The 17,109-nt window shown below is 39.2% G+C and overlaps 1 protein-coding gene across 2 annotated transcripts; it reads left to right on the top strand.

Moving 5' to 3' along the window:
• Positions 1-471: 471 nt before the first annotated feature.
• LOC145780730 (transcription elongation factor SPT5-like) lies at positions 472-16,424 on the top strand. 2 transcript variants are annotated; one of them, XM_082592353.1, is made up of 25 exons: positions 472-616; positions 1,604-1,745; positions 2,114-2,185; positions 2,680-2,694; positions 4,478-4,544; positions 5,368-5,442; positions 5,967-6,172; positions 6,397-6,611; positions 6,838-6,998; positions 8,173-8,278; positions 8,516-8,591; positions 9,178-9,335; positions 9,791-9,884; positions 10,144-10,303; positions 10,465-10,534; positions 10,752-10,877; positions 10,953-11,078; positions 11,620-11,749; positions 11,989-12,127; positions 12,799-12,938; positions 13,222-13,542; positions 13,871-14,016; positions 14,105-14,350; positions 14,811-14,906; positions 15,213-16,424. In XM_082592353.1, exons 1-25 carry the CDS (start codon positions 500-502, stop codon positions 15,390-15,392), a joined length of 3,384 nt encoding a protein of 1,127 aa, XP_082448479.1. In that variant the 5' UTR covers positions 472-499; the 3' UTR covers positions 15,393-16,424. The 2 variants fall into 2 exon arrangements, with proteins under 2 accessions (XP_082448479.1, XP_082448480.1); XM_082592354.1 differs by lacking the exon at positions 2,680-2,694.
• The last annotated feature ends 685 nt before the right edge of the window (positions 16,425-17,109 follow it).

Below are 17,109 nucleotides of genomic sequence, written 5' to 3'. Positions count from 1 at the left end.
ATAATTTGGGAGCCTCAACTATAGGCTAAGGCTAAACTAGAGGCTTAGGCTAAACTATTGCAGTGTAATCTTGCTTTATGGTTTTATTAACACTGATTGGCTAATGGCTATGGTGTTCCTTGCGACTCTATGCTGCTGCAATTAATAAAGCTAAGGGAACGTTCAAATATTATGTAACGCCTTCGAGGGGGAGGGGGGGGTTTATGCAAAGTGTTACGTTAGCGTCACATCGGGGGGGAGGGGGTTCAAGCAAAACGTTACGTAACGCTTTCGAGTACGGAATGGTAGTTTTTTGTGCTGAATTCGTAGTGAAAAAGCGTTACATGGGGGAGGGAGGGATTGAAAAAAGCGTTACGTTGGCGTTACATGGGGGAGGGGGGGGTCAAAAATTCGGAAAAAAAGCGTTACGTAATATTTGAACGTTCCCTAAATTGGTTTATTTTTCATTTTGTTGTTTTACAGTTTTTGTTTTTGAACAAACTTATATTGAGCTAACAAAATGTCTGACAGTGATATGAGTGGAAGTGATTATTCCGAAGATGAGGAGGAAGACGAGGAACAATATAGTCGCAGTAAACATGACTTTGAAGCAAATAGTGAAGCTGAAGAAGTAGATGTAAATATTCATTATTGGATGTTGACATATCCAACATGTTTGGTTGTAATTTATCCGTAGATTTGCCTATAATAGTGCTTTTTGGCTGAGTTGCTGAGTGATAAAAGTGCTTGCGCCATAAGGTTGTCTGTTCATCACTGTTTAAAGCTTGTGGTTATGTCTCGGTAGTCGGTAGACACTCAATGGCATGCCACAATAAATTGGAGCAGCTGAATTGTGACGGTCTGCTACTATTCGGAGAAATTTCAATTTGGAGACAGCCTTTTTCAAAGATTTCTAAAACCTCACAGCAGCCTCTGTTTATTAATAGAAAATAACTAATAATAGCGCTTAATCAAATAAAGTTTCAGTGAAAAGTCTCAACTAAAGTCTCATTGAAATAAATAAAACAGTTGTCAAACGGCATATGATGATTAACAATAATGATTAAACAAATGAAGTCTCAACTGAAATTGCTAGATATCGCTATCGCCTATACCTGCAAGATATCTGCTTATTTCCATCTACCTCACTGAAACAATAACTTTCTCATTTGCATGGGTATGGGAAGGTGAACACAAAAACCGCCTACCAAAATGATCCCAACAAATTCTCTAAATAAACAGAAACCGTCGCTGAATTAAAGAAATCACCAAATCTGTTTTCTCCAAAAAAGGTTGTTTTAGAGGGAATTTCTCCTATCCCTAATTTCTCCGAACTGGATTCTTCGAAACGGCCATTGCGGAATTGTGACCATATACGTGCCCCTGTTGTACTTCTCGCTGCCTGTTGTGTTGCATATGCGAATCACAGTATTTTTTAGCCTAATTTATATTTATTTGGATAAAATGGTGAAAAGAGATTGTTATGTGTAAACTCCAATGATATATACTTTTAATAACACTGGTGTTTGGAAGTTTTTTTGTAGCTAACATTATGCTGCTGAGTGGTTCCTTTGAACAAATTTTAAGTTATTTAACATATGTTGGCACCCAATCTGTTGTTCAGGATAATGAGGCAAGCGATGGAGAGCCGGGATCTGATCCTCCAAGTGATGAAGCAGAAGATTTAGATGATGAGGAGGAAGAAGAAGAAGACTTGAGACCAGCAAAACGACCCAAGCATGGAGGCTTTATCATCGATGAAGCTGGTATTTTTAGTTGCCTTTTCCAGTTTTGCCAAGTTTTGTATGTGACTTGATATGAATCTTTTGTGATTGTACATACCAGGATTTGTAAAAGAAGTCTTGTGGCTATTCCTCTTGTTACATCCACCACACTGAGTTTGATTGCTTCACTCAAAGTAACAAAAGAAGAGTTTTGTTTGTTTATTTCCTGTATATATATGTAAATCACTGATTCTCAATTTTTTTTTGAAGAAGAAAAGCAGTATATATATATTTATTTTTTTATCATTGGAAATGCTTGCATTAATGTTTGGTATTTCAATTTTCATTTACAAGATAATCATTTTTCTCAGTACAACTGAGCTAATTATTTGTGGATACTATTTTTACAGATGTTGATGATGATGATAGTGTGGAAGATATTGAATGGGAAGAAGGAGCTGAAGATCTCATTTTAGATAGAAGTAAGTGCTCATGCTGCAGCCAGTCAATATCTCCTCCTAAATTCTAAGCAAATTCAAATGTATATTTGCTTTGTGTGAAAGGAAGCTGGTATTTCAAGTGGCTGACCACTTCATTTTTCCAAACGTGAATTGTTTAATTGGTAAAGAATTAAAGATGAAGATGGTAAAGGAATCTAGGCAATAAAAAGCTTTTAGAGAATGGTACGACCAATGTCGACCATACAACTTTGTGTTTGGACAAATAAGTTGTAGCTTTAATTTCAATATGAATTGTGAACCAATACGTTTTAACGTTTCTTACAAATTGGATATTTAATTTCCATGCATTATTCATCAACTGAAGTTGCTACATGACTGTTGCTGTTACAATTAAACTTCTATAATTGAAACTTCATAGTTGCTTTTACAACATGTTTGTATGAAACTCTATCATACTATTGTTTTGCAATTCTAATGCATACCGTTACCTTACATGCAAAACCGTTTTTGTTCAGATGAGGAATTGGAAGGTAAAATTGAAGTTTTACTCAAAGCTTGCTGCATATTATACATCTTGTCTCTAATAATTCATTAACACACCAACATTAATTTTTTTTTCAATTAAACTTTACATGCATGGTTGTAGAGGTGGTAACAGAAACTGTGGTAGAAAAAAGACTTTTTAATATATTTCTTTTTATGAGAAAGGAACAAAAAGGGCATTGATTTTTTGTCAAAGCATCTTCAATTGCTTGCGATGATTGTATGTGCTGTAGCAGTGTTCAGTCATGGATTGCAGTGTTTACCATCGTGCTTGTGACTGTAGCTTAATTATATTTATAGATAAATTGACTTTGTTTCTCTTAAAACTCAATTTAGTTGGTGTAGCTTTTGTGGAAGATACAGCATGCTTCAGTTCATTTTTCAATATTCTTTTTTTTAGTTTCTTGAATGTCCTGGATCTCATTATTTTTTCCTCTGATCAGTAGTTTCAAAGTTTGTTACCCATCCATCTATCACTTCTTTTCCATTTTAGCACTGGTTATTCCTTCCTATATTGCCAATCGTGTTAAAGCCAAGTTGCATATCATCACCACAAAACTTAAGCTGATGAAGTCTCATTTTTGTGAGCAGCAATGTCCCAATACAAAACAATGAAAGTTTATTGTTTCAAATTCCACCATGTGCACTGTGCAGTTCATCAGCATTGTGTGGTGGACACTCAGTCCTACATTCAATGTATACTGACATATCTCACCTTGCTTTTTTCAAGAATGTGTTGCGCTAGGCAATCATCGCATTGATGATCTCCGATCAGTGTGATAAACAAATTGGTTCCAACTTTGCACCGAAACTCAATCAGTGCTAATTGATTGGACCAGCTGTTAGGCAATGCCCTTCATGCTTGAACTTCATATCACTAACTTTATTAGACGCCTGCCTTGTAGGTTGTAGCAGTGGCGTAGGCTTGTGCATATTTTTACTGGTCAATTTGATACTTTTCTCGATCTGACTTCATGTAAAATAAATGTGAATAACATCTTTCTCATAACTGCAGCTTATGTTGAAAACATCTTACGCATACAGTTCGTATAAATCACTTTTCGTGAGATTATTTCATTGATCTAACTTTAAACCAGTGATGTGATGTATTAAAGCAAGGCAGCTTCAAAACTACAAGTACCGTATAATTGTTACTTTCTATTTCGTGTCCAAGTGCCATGCTGGAATCTTTTAGTTTTTGCTAAAATAGTATATGAATTAGTTGTAACACCACAACTAGTTGTCTTCTAAACTTAAGTGCTTCTGCTAGATTTGATTGTTGGCATGTCATGATGAAGTTTGAACAATGAGTTCGCACGTGAGAGAGATGCATGATCCTTTCATAATGCTGCACATGGAAATGATTTAAACATGACTTCTTTATGAGAAACTGCTTTAAACGCAGCTAGTAATGTAGCAAACGTTAGTGTTTTGCTTTTCTAACAACGTAAGCGGACATGAAAATGATGTTGCAAATTAATCTGCTTTTTATCTTTCATTGTTACTAATTTTTTTGAACTTTTGGTACTAATTGTGTACACCAATAGCAATAGTAACACAACAAAAACGAACTTAGTTTCAAAAATAGTATTCTGAATATGACAATTAAGTTACTTTTATTAATTACGATTAAAAGCTTCTTGACTCAGAGTTACGTTTTTGTTATATAATACGTTTAGTTTTAATGCAAGTTGTGGCATTTCCCCTGCCGTATCACTTAATCCATGTATGATGGCTGAGTTTCTTGTTTAAAAAAGTTTCTAATTTCAGCTTCGAATGCCGAAACTGCCATCGAGGACGACATGTCTGGTGCAAGAAGATTACAAAATCTTTTAAAGTTTGTTCTCTCAACCGTTCAAAATTGTTTAGTGTATTATTATTACTTACTTCACAGTGTAGATTCAAACGATCTGTTATAGCCTGATGCTGCGGTTCTTTTTGGCAATATCAAATTACACTAGCTTTCGGAACACAGTTCCCTAGTCATGTGCTATGACGAATGGTGTTGAAGTCAGTGAGTGGTTCTTTAAAGTGGCTCTTTGGTTTAGCTTGAGGCTGCCGGCTGTTGAGTTTCTGTGCTGTTTGAATCTACACTGTGAAGTAAGCAACGATCATGCTGCTAAAAGCGAAACTCATTCAACTATTATTTTTACTTTGCGGTAAAGTGGTGTCGTTACCTTACCGAGCAGTCCTAGTCAGCAAAACTTGCTTTTTTGCATTGTTTTAAAATCCCGATATGTTGAAAGATTGCAAAACGAGAACTTTTTTCCTTCTGGATTAATACATGGGTTTGATGTTTGATGCTCTTACACACTTTTCTGGAGTTCGTGAGATAGACACTTTGCGTTGATTCCTCTCCTGTCCCTCAACATGTTGTGGCTTTGTGGGGGAAGTCATTCAGTTACAAAACGTTCTTAGGAACCGAGCTGGTAGAACACCAGTGATGACTAGATGTCATTTTATACAGTAGATCAGCAGCTCGTATTTCTATTTATTATGTGCAAGCCCAATAGCTTAAAATTAAGTGTTATTTCCCATCAATACCACACTTCTTGTATCGTCTAATTTCAATTGGTTTATTCACCAGTTATTTGACTTCATTTTCGTCTTACAAATGCAATAATTACATGAGTGTAATGTAACTTTACGGTTTGTTTCAGCAATGAACGCGAAGAAGAATTGGGTGAATATTACATGAGGAAGTACGCTACCAACACATCAAGAAACACAGCCGGGTTTGTGCGAAAGATTCTTGTCAATGTCGTTTTGTTCACTCAGCGTGTGTTGTCTTTTTTTGCTGATATACCACAAGCCGATGGTGGGACCAAAGCGGTTTTTAGGTTAACCGTTACTATATAGCTCTGTACTTTTAGCACAACCAGCACTTTATGCTTAATTGGCTCTGTGACATTAGAACCTTTTTGTCAGGAACAGCGTGTGTCTGACCGTCCATTGAAATAGCGTGCCCCCGGTCCTCACTAGCATATCTGCAGCATATTACGGGAGATCAACATGCACAATTAGTTTGCAATTACTTACGGGGCAGCTTTGTAGCAGTTGTAGCACTCCCAGCCGCCATGTTCAATTGTTCATGCATCCCATTTGGTTGGATGTTTACAAGCCCAGAGAAAGTACCTGACTTGAGTAAACGTTTGTTTTCAGCTTTATCGTATCTTTTTCCCTCTGCGCTTTTTGAACCAATGACGTTTGTGGATATTTCATTTATATTCAGTAACTTCAAAACCTGTGTATTATTCAGTCTCTATGGCGACAATGAGGTATCCGATGACATCAGTCAGCAACAGCTTCTTCCTGACGTCAAGGATCCCAACTTGTGGACAGTCAAGTGCAAGATTGGAGAGGAGCGGGCTACAGTTATCCTGCTCATGCGGAAGTTCATTGCCACCCAGTATGATGAGTCTCCTCTTCAAATTAAATCGGTTTCCTCTCCAGAGGGATTGAAAGGTAGTTGCAGAAAGATTTTCAAAAGTAACATGATTTTTGAAGTACAACTTTTAAGTAATATCAGTGACACTTTAAAAAGTTTAGATGCATGCAAGCAGACAAAATATTAAAAGAAAAGGCCACTTGTTTCCGGGAGATTCTTGTGTTAGTTTCACTGCCCCAATCAAAGTTCGGTTGGTTGCAACGCCTCTCTGAGAGTTTGAGTTTCTTTTTTTTCCTTTCAGGCTACGTGTACGTTGAAGCGATAAAACAGACTCATGTCAAGCAGGCAATTGAGGGTGTCAGTAATCTGAGATTGGGTTACTGGTCCCAGAAGATGGTACCGACTAAAGAAATGCCGGACGTATTTAAAGTAATAAAAGAATTTGATAGGACCAGCTTGAAAGCGAAAATGTGGGTCCGTTTGAAGAAAGGAGTCTTCAAAGATGACTTGGCACAGGTATAGCCTTCAAACTCATTATTGTCGTTTTATCTGATGAACAGCATAATAAAACTTGTTCTTTAACCGTGTGCTCTGAAGAGCTTTCTGCTATAGGCTAGCATTGCTCACAAGTCTTCTTAACGAGCCACAAGCGGTATGTTTTTTTTCGTTTTGACACGTAGCCTACTATCTGCTCCATTGTTTCGAAAAGCAGTGCAAGAAAATCAATTTGATTTCTTTACAGATTGACTACATCGAACAAAGTTTAAACCAAGTCACGTTGAAAATGATTCCTCGGATTGACTACTCACGTCCCCGGGGAGTCAACCGAAACAACCAGGACAAAGAGAGGAGGAAGCTCTACAAGAGACCCCCTCAGAAGCTGTTTGATGTCGACAACATCAGGTATGATTGATTTCTTTCCGAAAAGGTTCGAATTCATGTGACTGGTAACGTGTGCTGTTCCGAGAGCGTGTTTACAATCTGCAGGCCGCTGCAGCAATCACGTGATATTATGAGCGCCGTTCTCGAAACTTTCTGATTTGAAGTAAATTAAACGAGCGATTCGGTAACTGCAGCTCGTCATAATGGTTTGATCGACAGAGTTTTTTTTACGTGGGCTCAATTCCCACCGCTACCATTATTTTTTTTTTAAATTACCAACCAAGTCCAAAGCAAGAGTCAATTCTTTGATTGCTACAAGGGTCACAAGGACTGCAGTCAGCTGGTTCATAGGAAAAATTGTCGCTTCTTAAGGTGTCTACTGGTCAAAACACTCCATCTGCTGTTGCAGCGACCTGCAGATTATGAACTCGCCTTCCGAGGCTTCTGCGGCATTAATTAGCGTGGCAGTGCCGATGTCTAATCACTGAAACATCTGTCTCGCTGTCAATTGTTGCTATACTCGGCTGCCGTGGAACATCAGGTAGTACCATTTGATTGATACAATCCCACTTTTTTTCAGCATTTTGTTTCAAAACAAAGAAGTCGAATGCCTCTGTACTACAGTGGCAACGAGTGAAATATTTTTTTTCCTAAATAACGATTTTCTGCTACCTGTATGTGAGATTCACGCGCAGTGAAAGTTTTCAAAAACGCAATCTCGTGTACTTTGTTCTCGCCGCTTGTTTACCCCGAACCTTAACACATCAACACCCGTCTCCATGAATGAAGAATTTGTAAGATCAAGCAACCGTGGTTCAACTCTCGGCCTGTAAGATTGAACGGCGTACTACAGATACAGTGGCAACTAATGGATAAAATAACTCATAAGTCACTGCAGGTAGAAACTTCAAACTGTCAACCTCAGTGACAGGGCATGCGTAGGTTGTTAAAGCCTCTACTAGTGTACTGTATAATGTATATGTAGGTTGAGCCCCTGCTAGTATATGGCTTATTGAACGTGGTTGCGTCCCGGACACGTTAATGACGAAAAATACAGTTTACATAATTTGTGAAACTTCCAGAATTAATCTTCATAGGAGTTGCGATCGGGTCGAGGACATCTAATCAGTTCTGCGGCCTGCGATTTCCCTATACCTGATTAGTTTTGACAACGATTCTGTTTCATCTTTCGTAGAGCAATCGGAGGAGACGTGACCACAGATGCTGACTACTTGATCTTTGAAGGCAACAGATTCAGCAGGAAAGGATTTCTCTACAAAAACTTTACGCTCAATTCCATCGTGAGTTCTGGATCTTCTTTGTCTTGTACAATGTACACAATCGGAAAGACGTTTTGCACTTTGTAGAATCGACATGACCAACTCGATTTAAATTGTTTCTATAATAATTCCTTACTAACCTAATCAGAAATTTTATGAGATATGGAAGGTTTTCAGTGCCTAAGAAGTTCATTAGGAAATGTTTGCAATTACTTTCTGTTTGTATGGTTTTAGTCGGTAAAAACACGTTGTTTTCAGTGTGTCGATGGCATCAAACCGACGTTATCTGAGCTTGAAAAATTTGAAGAGCAACCCGAGGAACTGGACATGGGCTGTAAGTCGTCTCCTTTTCACTGGCCACTTATCGGTAAATTAAACGTCGCTGGACGTTGAAATGATGTAAAAAAGAAAGCTGTACTGGCTGGTTTCCACGACAACAAATCACTCGTTTTTATATTTTACGTTTACGTTTGTTAGAGCTTTGGTAGAGCGTTTGTCTCGTTAAACCATAGCCATACGAAGCCAAGTAACTTAATCAGATTTAACATATTTAAGTTTACTACAACATTTACAGAAAACAAAAAACTAGATTGAAACAATTTTCAAACGTTTTCGACCTCACATGATGTCCTTTTCAGAAATAACATACTGTACTTTTATCTACATCAAAACAAAATACAATGATGGTGAAAAATTAAATTTGTCAACAGGAAAAAAAAGTACTTTTGACTTGCTCAACACTCAACAATAAGCTCGAGAACCTCAAAGATCACTGCATTAAACGGCGTTGCACTTTACAACGTTTACGTTTGTGCTGTATAAAACGACTGGTTTGCTGTCTGGGTTGGTTGGATTACGATTACACCAACAAATGAGCAACACTACGATTTGAAAAGAAACTAAAAACTTTACCTTGCCAGTGGCTGGAGGTACGTCGATAAAAAGCGAGAAAGCGAACCGGTTCGCACCTGGCGACAACGTAGAGGTGGCAGAGGGAGAGCTGCACAACCTGCAGGGGAAGGTGATCAGCGTTGAGGGGACCAAAGTGACCATGATACCCAAGCACGAAGATTTGACGGTGAGCATCTACTTCGTTGTTTCAACATTAGTTAACGTTTTAACAACATTAAAATAATGGGCCTTCGCCTACTTTAAGGATTGTACTAGGTAATACAGTACTACCGATTCAACCATATCTTTTGCAAGTATGCAGGTTCAGAGTGCTTAAAGCACATTTTCAAACTTTATTGTGTTGGTGTGAAGCTTGGCTTTGAGTGAATTCTTAAAATTTTTAGCAAGGTTGTTTTTATAATAGCGCTAAAAGATATGAAAATATGAAACGATGGCTTTTTAATTTCGAAGTAAAATTTTATCTTCGTTCAAAAAGTTAATCGAAAGTAACAACAAATCGGATTTAACTGAATTTTGAAACATTACAGTACGTGTTGAAGTAGAATCTTTACGACAACACCAATGCGGTCACTAGACATTTAATCAATTGATTTGCTTTTCACTAATTTCTAACATTGACAGGACCCCCTCGAATTCTTAGCATCTGAGCTTCGTAAGCATTTCAAAATGGGGGACCACGTAAAAGTGATCACTGGAAGATACGAGGGGGACACAGGTGAAAATAGAATATCAACACCCCATGAATTTAGATCAAGCGTAAATTGTCTGGCCTCACTGACTGCATATAAATCAATGAGAGCAAATAATTAATTGCAGGACAACTCATGTTCCTGCGGTTTCTTGTGGTTATGAACAATGATCATGCGTAAGCATGTGTGTAACTTACTTGCCTACATACGTTGAATCAATGTAAAAAAGGATAGATTTGCTGGTTAGATGACTAATACATAGTTTAACATCTTGGCCTCATCCAGGTCTGATCGTCCGTGTGGAGCAGAACATGGTCGTCTTGTTCTCTGACCTCACCAATCACGAGCTCAAGTTGCTACCTCGGGATCTTCAGCTTTGTGCTGACGTCAGTTCCGGTGTCGATGCGATCGGGAAATTTCAGTTCGGCGATCTTGTTTTGATAGAGTAAGAAAATAATCGTTTTTTTAACTTTTGAAACATCCATTAGCTTTTTGTCAGTAGAAAGTTGATGGTATCCATTTCAAGGCCAAATACTGCACTCCACGTTTTCGTTACTGAAAAACAATAAAATTAGTAAATAAGAGATGTTTTTTTTTTGTTTCCAGCAACCAAACCGTTGGTGTGATTGTCCGTTTGGAAAAGGAGAACTTCCAAGTGCTCTCCATGCATGGCAAGGTTTGTATTGTGTAATTTTGATTGATCCCTCACTGAACTAGCATCACAAATTGCCATTTTGTGGCAATACTTCAACACGAACAGTGCTTTACAATTATTTCATCCTAAGTCAGCTAAAACAGGATCCATTCTTAATCAATGTAAAAATGATGAATTTTGCCAGCTAGGCCTTGCTTTTGTTAGTTCCTCCTGCAACTGTGCTCCATGTTTTATCCAGGTCAAGCTGCTCAAGCATCAAGCCGTGACGCGACGCAAAGACACGAAGTTCGCTGTCGCCCTTGACAGCGAGCAGAACAGCATCCAGTGCCGGGATGTAGTCAAGGTGGTCGATGGACCGCACTCGGTACGTGTTTCTGAGCTCTATTTCGTTATCTGAACGTTTTTTAAACAGTGTTATAACATTGATCTTTCATTTCAGGGCAAGGAAGGCGAGATCAAGCATCTGTATCGAGGTCACGCTTTCCTCCTGAGCAAGAAAGTGATTGAAAATGGCGGGACCTTTGTCGCCAGAACACGTCAGTTGCTTTTAGCTGGGAGTGCTCGAGTGAGTAAAACCACTTAATTGCTGTTGCTTGCTTATCGTCACAAAGCATTGGTTGGAAAACCGAATATCGATAGTAAAGTGAAGACTGAAGACTTTTTCACACTTTTATGTTTGTCATTGTCTGACTTTTCAACATTTCCCCCTTTAAAAATATCACACAAGTTTGAGAAAATATGTTGTTTCAGCCTCAAGAAGGCTGTAACCCAAGCCGTCATTGTTTAAACAAATAGTATCTGCTACAACATATTTCACTCCATTTCGACTGACAAGGGAATTTTTGCTCCATAGTTGGTTGACACTTGCACACTTACTCAGCATGGAAGTATTGGTCGGCTCTTCACTGAAGGAATTGAAGTCATGTACGATTTCACAACTATATGAGCCTTGGTTGCTTGATGCTCCGAGTAATATGTGAAATAGCTTGTGCTGGCTTTGCCTTACCAAAAACTTACACTAAAACAGCATTCAATTGCATTGTTTTCGCGTTCATTTTTTTGTGAGCAAAGATCCTTTATGTTACATTGTTTCCATTTCCATGTAGCCAAATGCCAACGTACAATTTACTCCAATGAGCCCCCGAATCGGGAGCCCGGCGCGCCAAGACAGCCCTGGGGACAACAGGGGGGCTGGGAGGGGTCGAGGCCGCGGACAGAGAGACACAGAAATCATCGGTAAGCATCTTCTAATTTCTTGACCGTGTTACGTAGTGCACCGTTCTACAATATAAGCCTCTGATAGGTCAAGTTATCGTCATTGTAACGAAAATATTTCATTAAATAAATTCTGCTGATTTTTTTGGTTTAAATATTGTCACGACATAACAGAGCTTCCACAAACAAATCTCAACAACTTTGTTTTTTCTTCCTCATTTTGAAGCAACGATATATTACTTTACTGCAACGTATCTTAGGACAAACCGTTCGAGTACGGCAAGGACCATACAAGGGTCATATCGGTGTGGTGAAGGACGCGACAGAATCCACCGCACGTGTGGAACTTCATGCTACCTGCCAAACCATCAACGTTGACAGGAGCAGACTGCAACCCACGTTAGGAATTTTCTATTTCATATTTTTATACATTTGATGCTTTCACATAGGCTTTGATGTGAAGATCACATAAACTTTATTCCTGAAGACGACATCCTGTGATGTCGAAAACGTTCGCTGTGAAGTTTGTTTTTGTAAATGTTAAAAATAAACTTAAATATGTTAAATCTGATGACGTTACTCGGCTTCGTATGTTTACGGTAAAACTGAGATCTGTCTTTCGTTGATGGATGGTTACAAACAGTATATGCAAGTATGTACATTGTACAGTGTACACCTTTTGTATATTGTGTACATTGTACACTTTTTGTATGTTGTGTACATTGTACACCTTCATGTACATTTTTTGACCCAACCTAATGTACAAGCTGGCATCGTGTGGCTTAGATATGACTCTTTTTGTTGTTCTTTTATTTTTTCTTATCTGCTTTTGATAAAAACAACAGTAGCTCACTCTTCGCTGGTGCGTGGCGGCATTGACGCCTTTTCCTCCTGGGTATATTTTAGTCTATATAGTGGACATATCCAGTTATCCACCTTATCCTCTTTTATTACGTTTGACTTGGGTTTTCACGACCGGTTGCCCTTTATACAACTACACTTCTCCATTTATAACAATCCATTGGAATTACTATTACCTGACTTCTGTTTTGAAAATCCTTTTATTGCAGAGATCAGCGCCGCCCTGGAGCTGGAGGAAGAACATCAACGTATGCCAGAACACCCATGTACGGATCCCAAACTCCCATGTATGGAGCAGGGACAGGATCAAGGACTCCCATGTATGGATCACAAACTCCAGTACACGAGGGTGAGAAACCACAATCAGTGACATACCTAATCGCGTCATCAAAAAAGTCAACACCATCTTCATAAGCATATAAGAAATATGCTTTGTTTTTGCAACGAAAGTTCAGTTTGGCTTCCATACGGCCACCATGGAATGCTTCTCGAAGAAAGAACGTGTGGCATCAGGATGCCTGAATAACAACATTGAATCGAAAACCTAACGTGTTTTTTGTCGTTTAATAGCGTTCAACTTTTTTGTAAACCTGCATTTTTCATATATATTTTTTTAAATGTTTTTGTTTCAGGAAATCGAACACCCCATTATGGCTCCCAAACCCCCTTGCATGACGGAAGTAGAACTCCTCGTGGGGCCGGAAGTGCGTGGGACCCCACAAATCCAAACACTCCTGCCAGACCAGACAATTTTGATTACGATTCACCCTCCCCTGCGCCGTATGGGGGTGCGACCCCTAACCCACAAACCCCAGGAAGCTTTCAGTCTGACGATGCCGCATCCCCAGCAGCCCCATACAGCAACGCCCCACAAACCCCAGGGGGTTACGCATCTGACCGAACTTACTCTCCATATGGCGGGCCTACACCTTCGCCCCTCAACTCATACGAAGGTATTTACGACTTAACTTGTGATTCATAAACATCTTCCACTTTAAATGCATGTCTTTTGCAGATACGTTTTAAGTCTATGAGCTTATAAATGTCTTAAATATTTTGTGGTGTGTTTATCATAAGTACATAACCAATTAACCATACCAAGATTGTATGATAAAGTTGCATCCCACGTTCCAGAGCATTGTTTTCTTGTTGCTTTGTTGCCTATGATTGTGGTGGTGGCAAATATGAATGCATTTCTTGTTCTTGATGAACCAGTGTGACACGACTGGTGTTGTGCTCTTCTTGGTTTCGATAGGACTTACTTTGTTTTCGTTTCTATAGCGACTCCAAGTCCGATGGGATCAGGATACGGAAGCAGTTATCAACCTCTGCCTTCTCCTGGTGTTCCGACTCCATCTCCAGGAACAAGCGGATTCACACCATCTCCGGGAAGCTTCGGTCTCTCTCCATCTCCTGCTGGTTACCAAGTAAGGGTTTGTCACCTATAAAAATTCACAGTTGTTTCGCTAGAATTTATATTCTCAATTAATTTATATCTTTTATCCTATTTTGAAGACTACGCCGTCACCTAGTTCCTATAACCCAACACCCAGTCCCTTGGACTATACCAGCCCACTCACCCCAGGTGGGGGCATAACCCCATCTCCGTTGGGTGGGTATGGTACCCCTGGGTCCGTTGGATCGATGATGGACCATGGAGTCAACACGGAATGGCAAACAGTTGAGATTGTGGTTCGCGTCAAGCAAAATCATGAAGATGAAGGCCTGGTTGGGAAGACTGGTGTCATACGTAGTATCACTGTAAGTCAACGTCGATTTCGCGTACATTTCTTCACCGCTGTATATTAGTTAGGGGACTATCGTCTGTATTCATGATACTCTTCTTGTCCATCTATAGTACCGTTGGACTATCGGTGATTTCTAATCGCTCACAAGGAGTTTCTTAATTTGAAACATTTACAAATTGTGTTGACATTTGAATTCCTAATATTGGTATTGCGCAAGCAACACGTTATTTTATGTTGAAAATGAAATCCTGACATCAACCTACTTCGGCTTTGATGTAAAACCGAATCCACACCCAAGTCAAATCGTAGAATTGGTTTTCAAACGTTATAAAAAGAAGTGGTAACAAATTAAAAAATAAAAACCTCGAGCATCCTCTGCAGTAACAATGTGTACGATTAAAATTGTAATACTCGTTTGCTGATTCCACCTTTTAAAATAGTTTCATCTAACTGCAACCTGTATCGCTTTCCAGGGTGGCCTCTGCAACGTGTACATCCCCGAGGTTGGGAGAACGGTGAGCGTGCCGGGCAACAATGTGGAGCCAGTGCTGCCAGGCAAGAACGATAAGGTGAGAATCATTTGGTTGGTTGTGGCTTTTCTTGCCAATTTTGTGCGGTTTCTAGAAAATGTCGTTGTCAGTCAAAATACCGCAATGTGTTGTTTCAATAACTTATAACTGAACTTATAAACTATAATAACTTACAAAACTTATGAATAAATGTGGTCGATGAAACAAAGTTTGAAAAGGAGTGCAGGTAGAGAATATTCAAATCGGCCACAAAGAGCACGAACACTTGATACTTTGGGAATTCAGGTAAAGTTCGTGGTAAATTTTTGCTTTGTTGATTATGTATTTTATTCAACCTCTCATCAGGTCAAAGTCATCCTCGGCGAGGATCGGGAGACGACTGGAGAATTGATCAGCATCGATGACAAGGATGGGATAGTCCGGATGGATCATGATAAGCAACTGAAGATCTTGCAGATGCGCTTCCTTGGGAAGATATCTAAGGATCACAGAGAAGGTGGTGAAGGATCGGATGAAGACGAATGATGAGGAGAAGATTTCCTCCTCCCGTGGACGATTATGATGCGACCTGCTGTCGATGTGTAGCTTTTTGTGTAAATCTTCCGTTTGCTTATGTTCGATAAACGTAAAATATCGAGATTTACGTTACAAATTTGGAAGTTGATTTTTGTTTTAATCTGGGTCAATACTAAACGTCTTAGATCTTACGCCTTCGCTATGCTACGCCCTTAATACATTGTGCTACATATTGGTAGATTAAGCCGGCTTTTCATAGTGAACTCTAGTCAACCGCAAAAACACTAACCACATGTGTTATACAAAACTGCTTTTCTATCTGAGATAGTTTTAAGCGTAGCTTTAACGTCCACAGACGTTAAATCGATGTGAGATGCATCATTTTAGTTGACTGGGATTCGATGGCGAAATAACGGATTGACTTCAGATTTCGAAACAAAGTCAAGAGTTTGGAATCTTGTGATTGAAAAAAAATGTCCGACATAAAACTTGCGTTCAAGCATTTCCTCTAAGAATGTGAAATGCATCCATTTATTTTCGAAAATTTCACTACCCATACCCAACTAAGTCTCTACTGTACGATTTGGCTTCCACGTTGAACATTGTCGCGGAAATAGTTCGTGACAAGTTCCTCATGCATGCTTGCTATTGTCCCTTTAAATATTGGATACATCTGGTAAGGGACGACTATTTCAAGTGTGTATGCAAGGTCCGGTGTTGAACTGGTCAGACAATGCCTACCTACGATTAACTTTCCATGCATCCTGAACTGTTAAAAAAGTTAGCAAAACGGTATTAAGAAGTAGCTGTGCCTTCTGGCAGCAAGTCTGGATAGCCTATTGTTCCAGAATAAACTTTTGGGTTGTTGCCAGCCAATGCACCGGATCAAAATGTTGAATTTAATTCTGTAGCATAACTGGGTGTTACTATTAGGCTACATGGCTTTGTCTGAAGACACAATACTTTTTGTCAAAACAGTGTGAAATTTTGTGGACCTTAAATTTCCCGATTGCATCGTCTGCGCAAATACAAAACTTCGAAATCCTATCTTTTGTGTAATCGCTTGGTGAAACTATGGAGCACATTGAATAGTTAGGGCGGCTATGCTTGGTGGAACGGAAAAGTTATGAAATTAAAAGATGAACCAGGAAAGCCGTAACAAGTCTATGGATTAGTCAAGCAATTTTTTTAAAAGTCAACTGCGCAATAAATGCATTATAAAAAATACGAAACTGGTCTATATAGTAGTCAAGTAAAGATCGCTCCCCCCCCCCCTGAATGCCATCAATTGGTGGTGCTAGGAAAAAACTCGTCTCACATTTCCGAAGCAAGAGAAAACAAACCAGTAAGCCTTCATGACAATCACGCATCAATGAAGAGTGGCGTTGAGAAACATCTCATAGCCTACTAGCCAAAGCATTTTCTTCACCCCCTATATGCAGAAGGTCTGCGTGCCATTGATGACAAAGCCAAAGTTTGGCCCTGGAAACTCAAACCAAGCGGAACCAGTGGCAACGATACAATGCAACCGCTCCCATTTTTAGCAGGTTGGACGGTACTCGTGCATGGAATTAATTCTTTTCCAGCTCACGTAGGCTAAGTCCTTGCCCTTGGTAAGCTCATACAGCAATGGATCAGTTTAAATCCTGAAAAACAGCAATAATAGATTTGAGTCAAAAACGACAATCAAAAAGTTAAAGGGTAAGTTTGAGCATCAGAGTTTATT

This window comes from Aplidium turbinatum, chromosome 12 (assembly GCF_918807975.1).
Source record: "Aplidium turbinatum chromosome 12, kaAplTurb1.1, whole genome shotgun sequence".
In the NCBI taxonomy this organism is placed as follows: Eukaryota; Metazoa; Chordata; class Ascidiacea; order Aplousobranchia; family Polyclinidae; genus Aplidium; species Aplidium turbinatum.
Note: the sequence above shows the minus strand (reverse complement) of the source record. Positions and strands in the feature narration are given on the sequence as shown.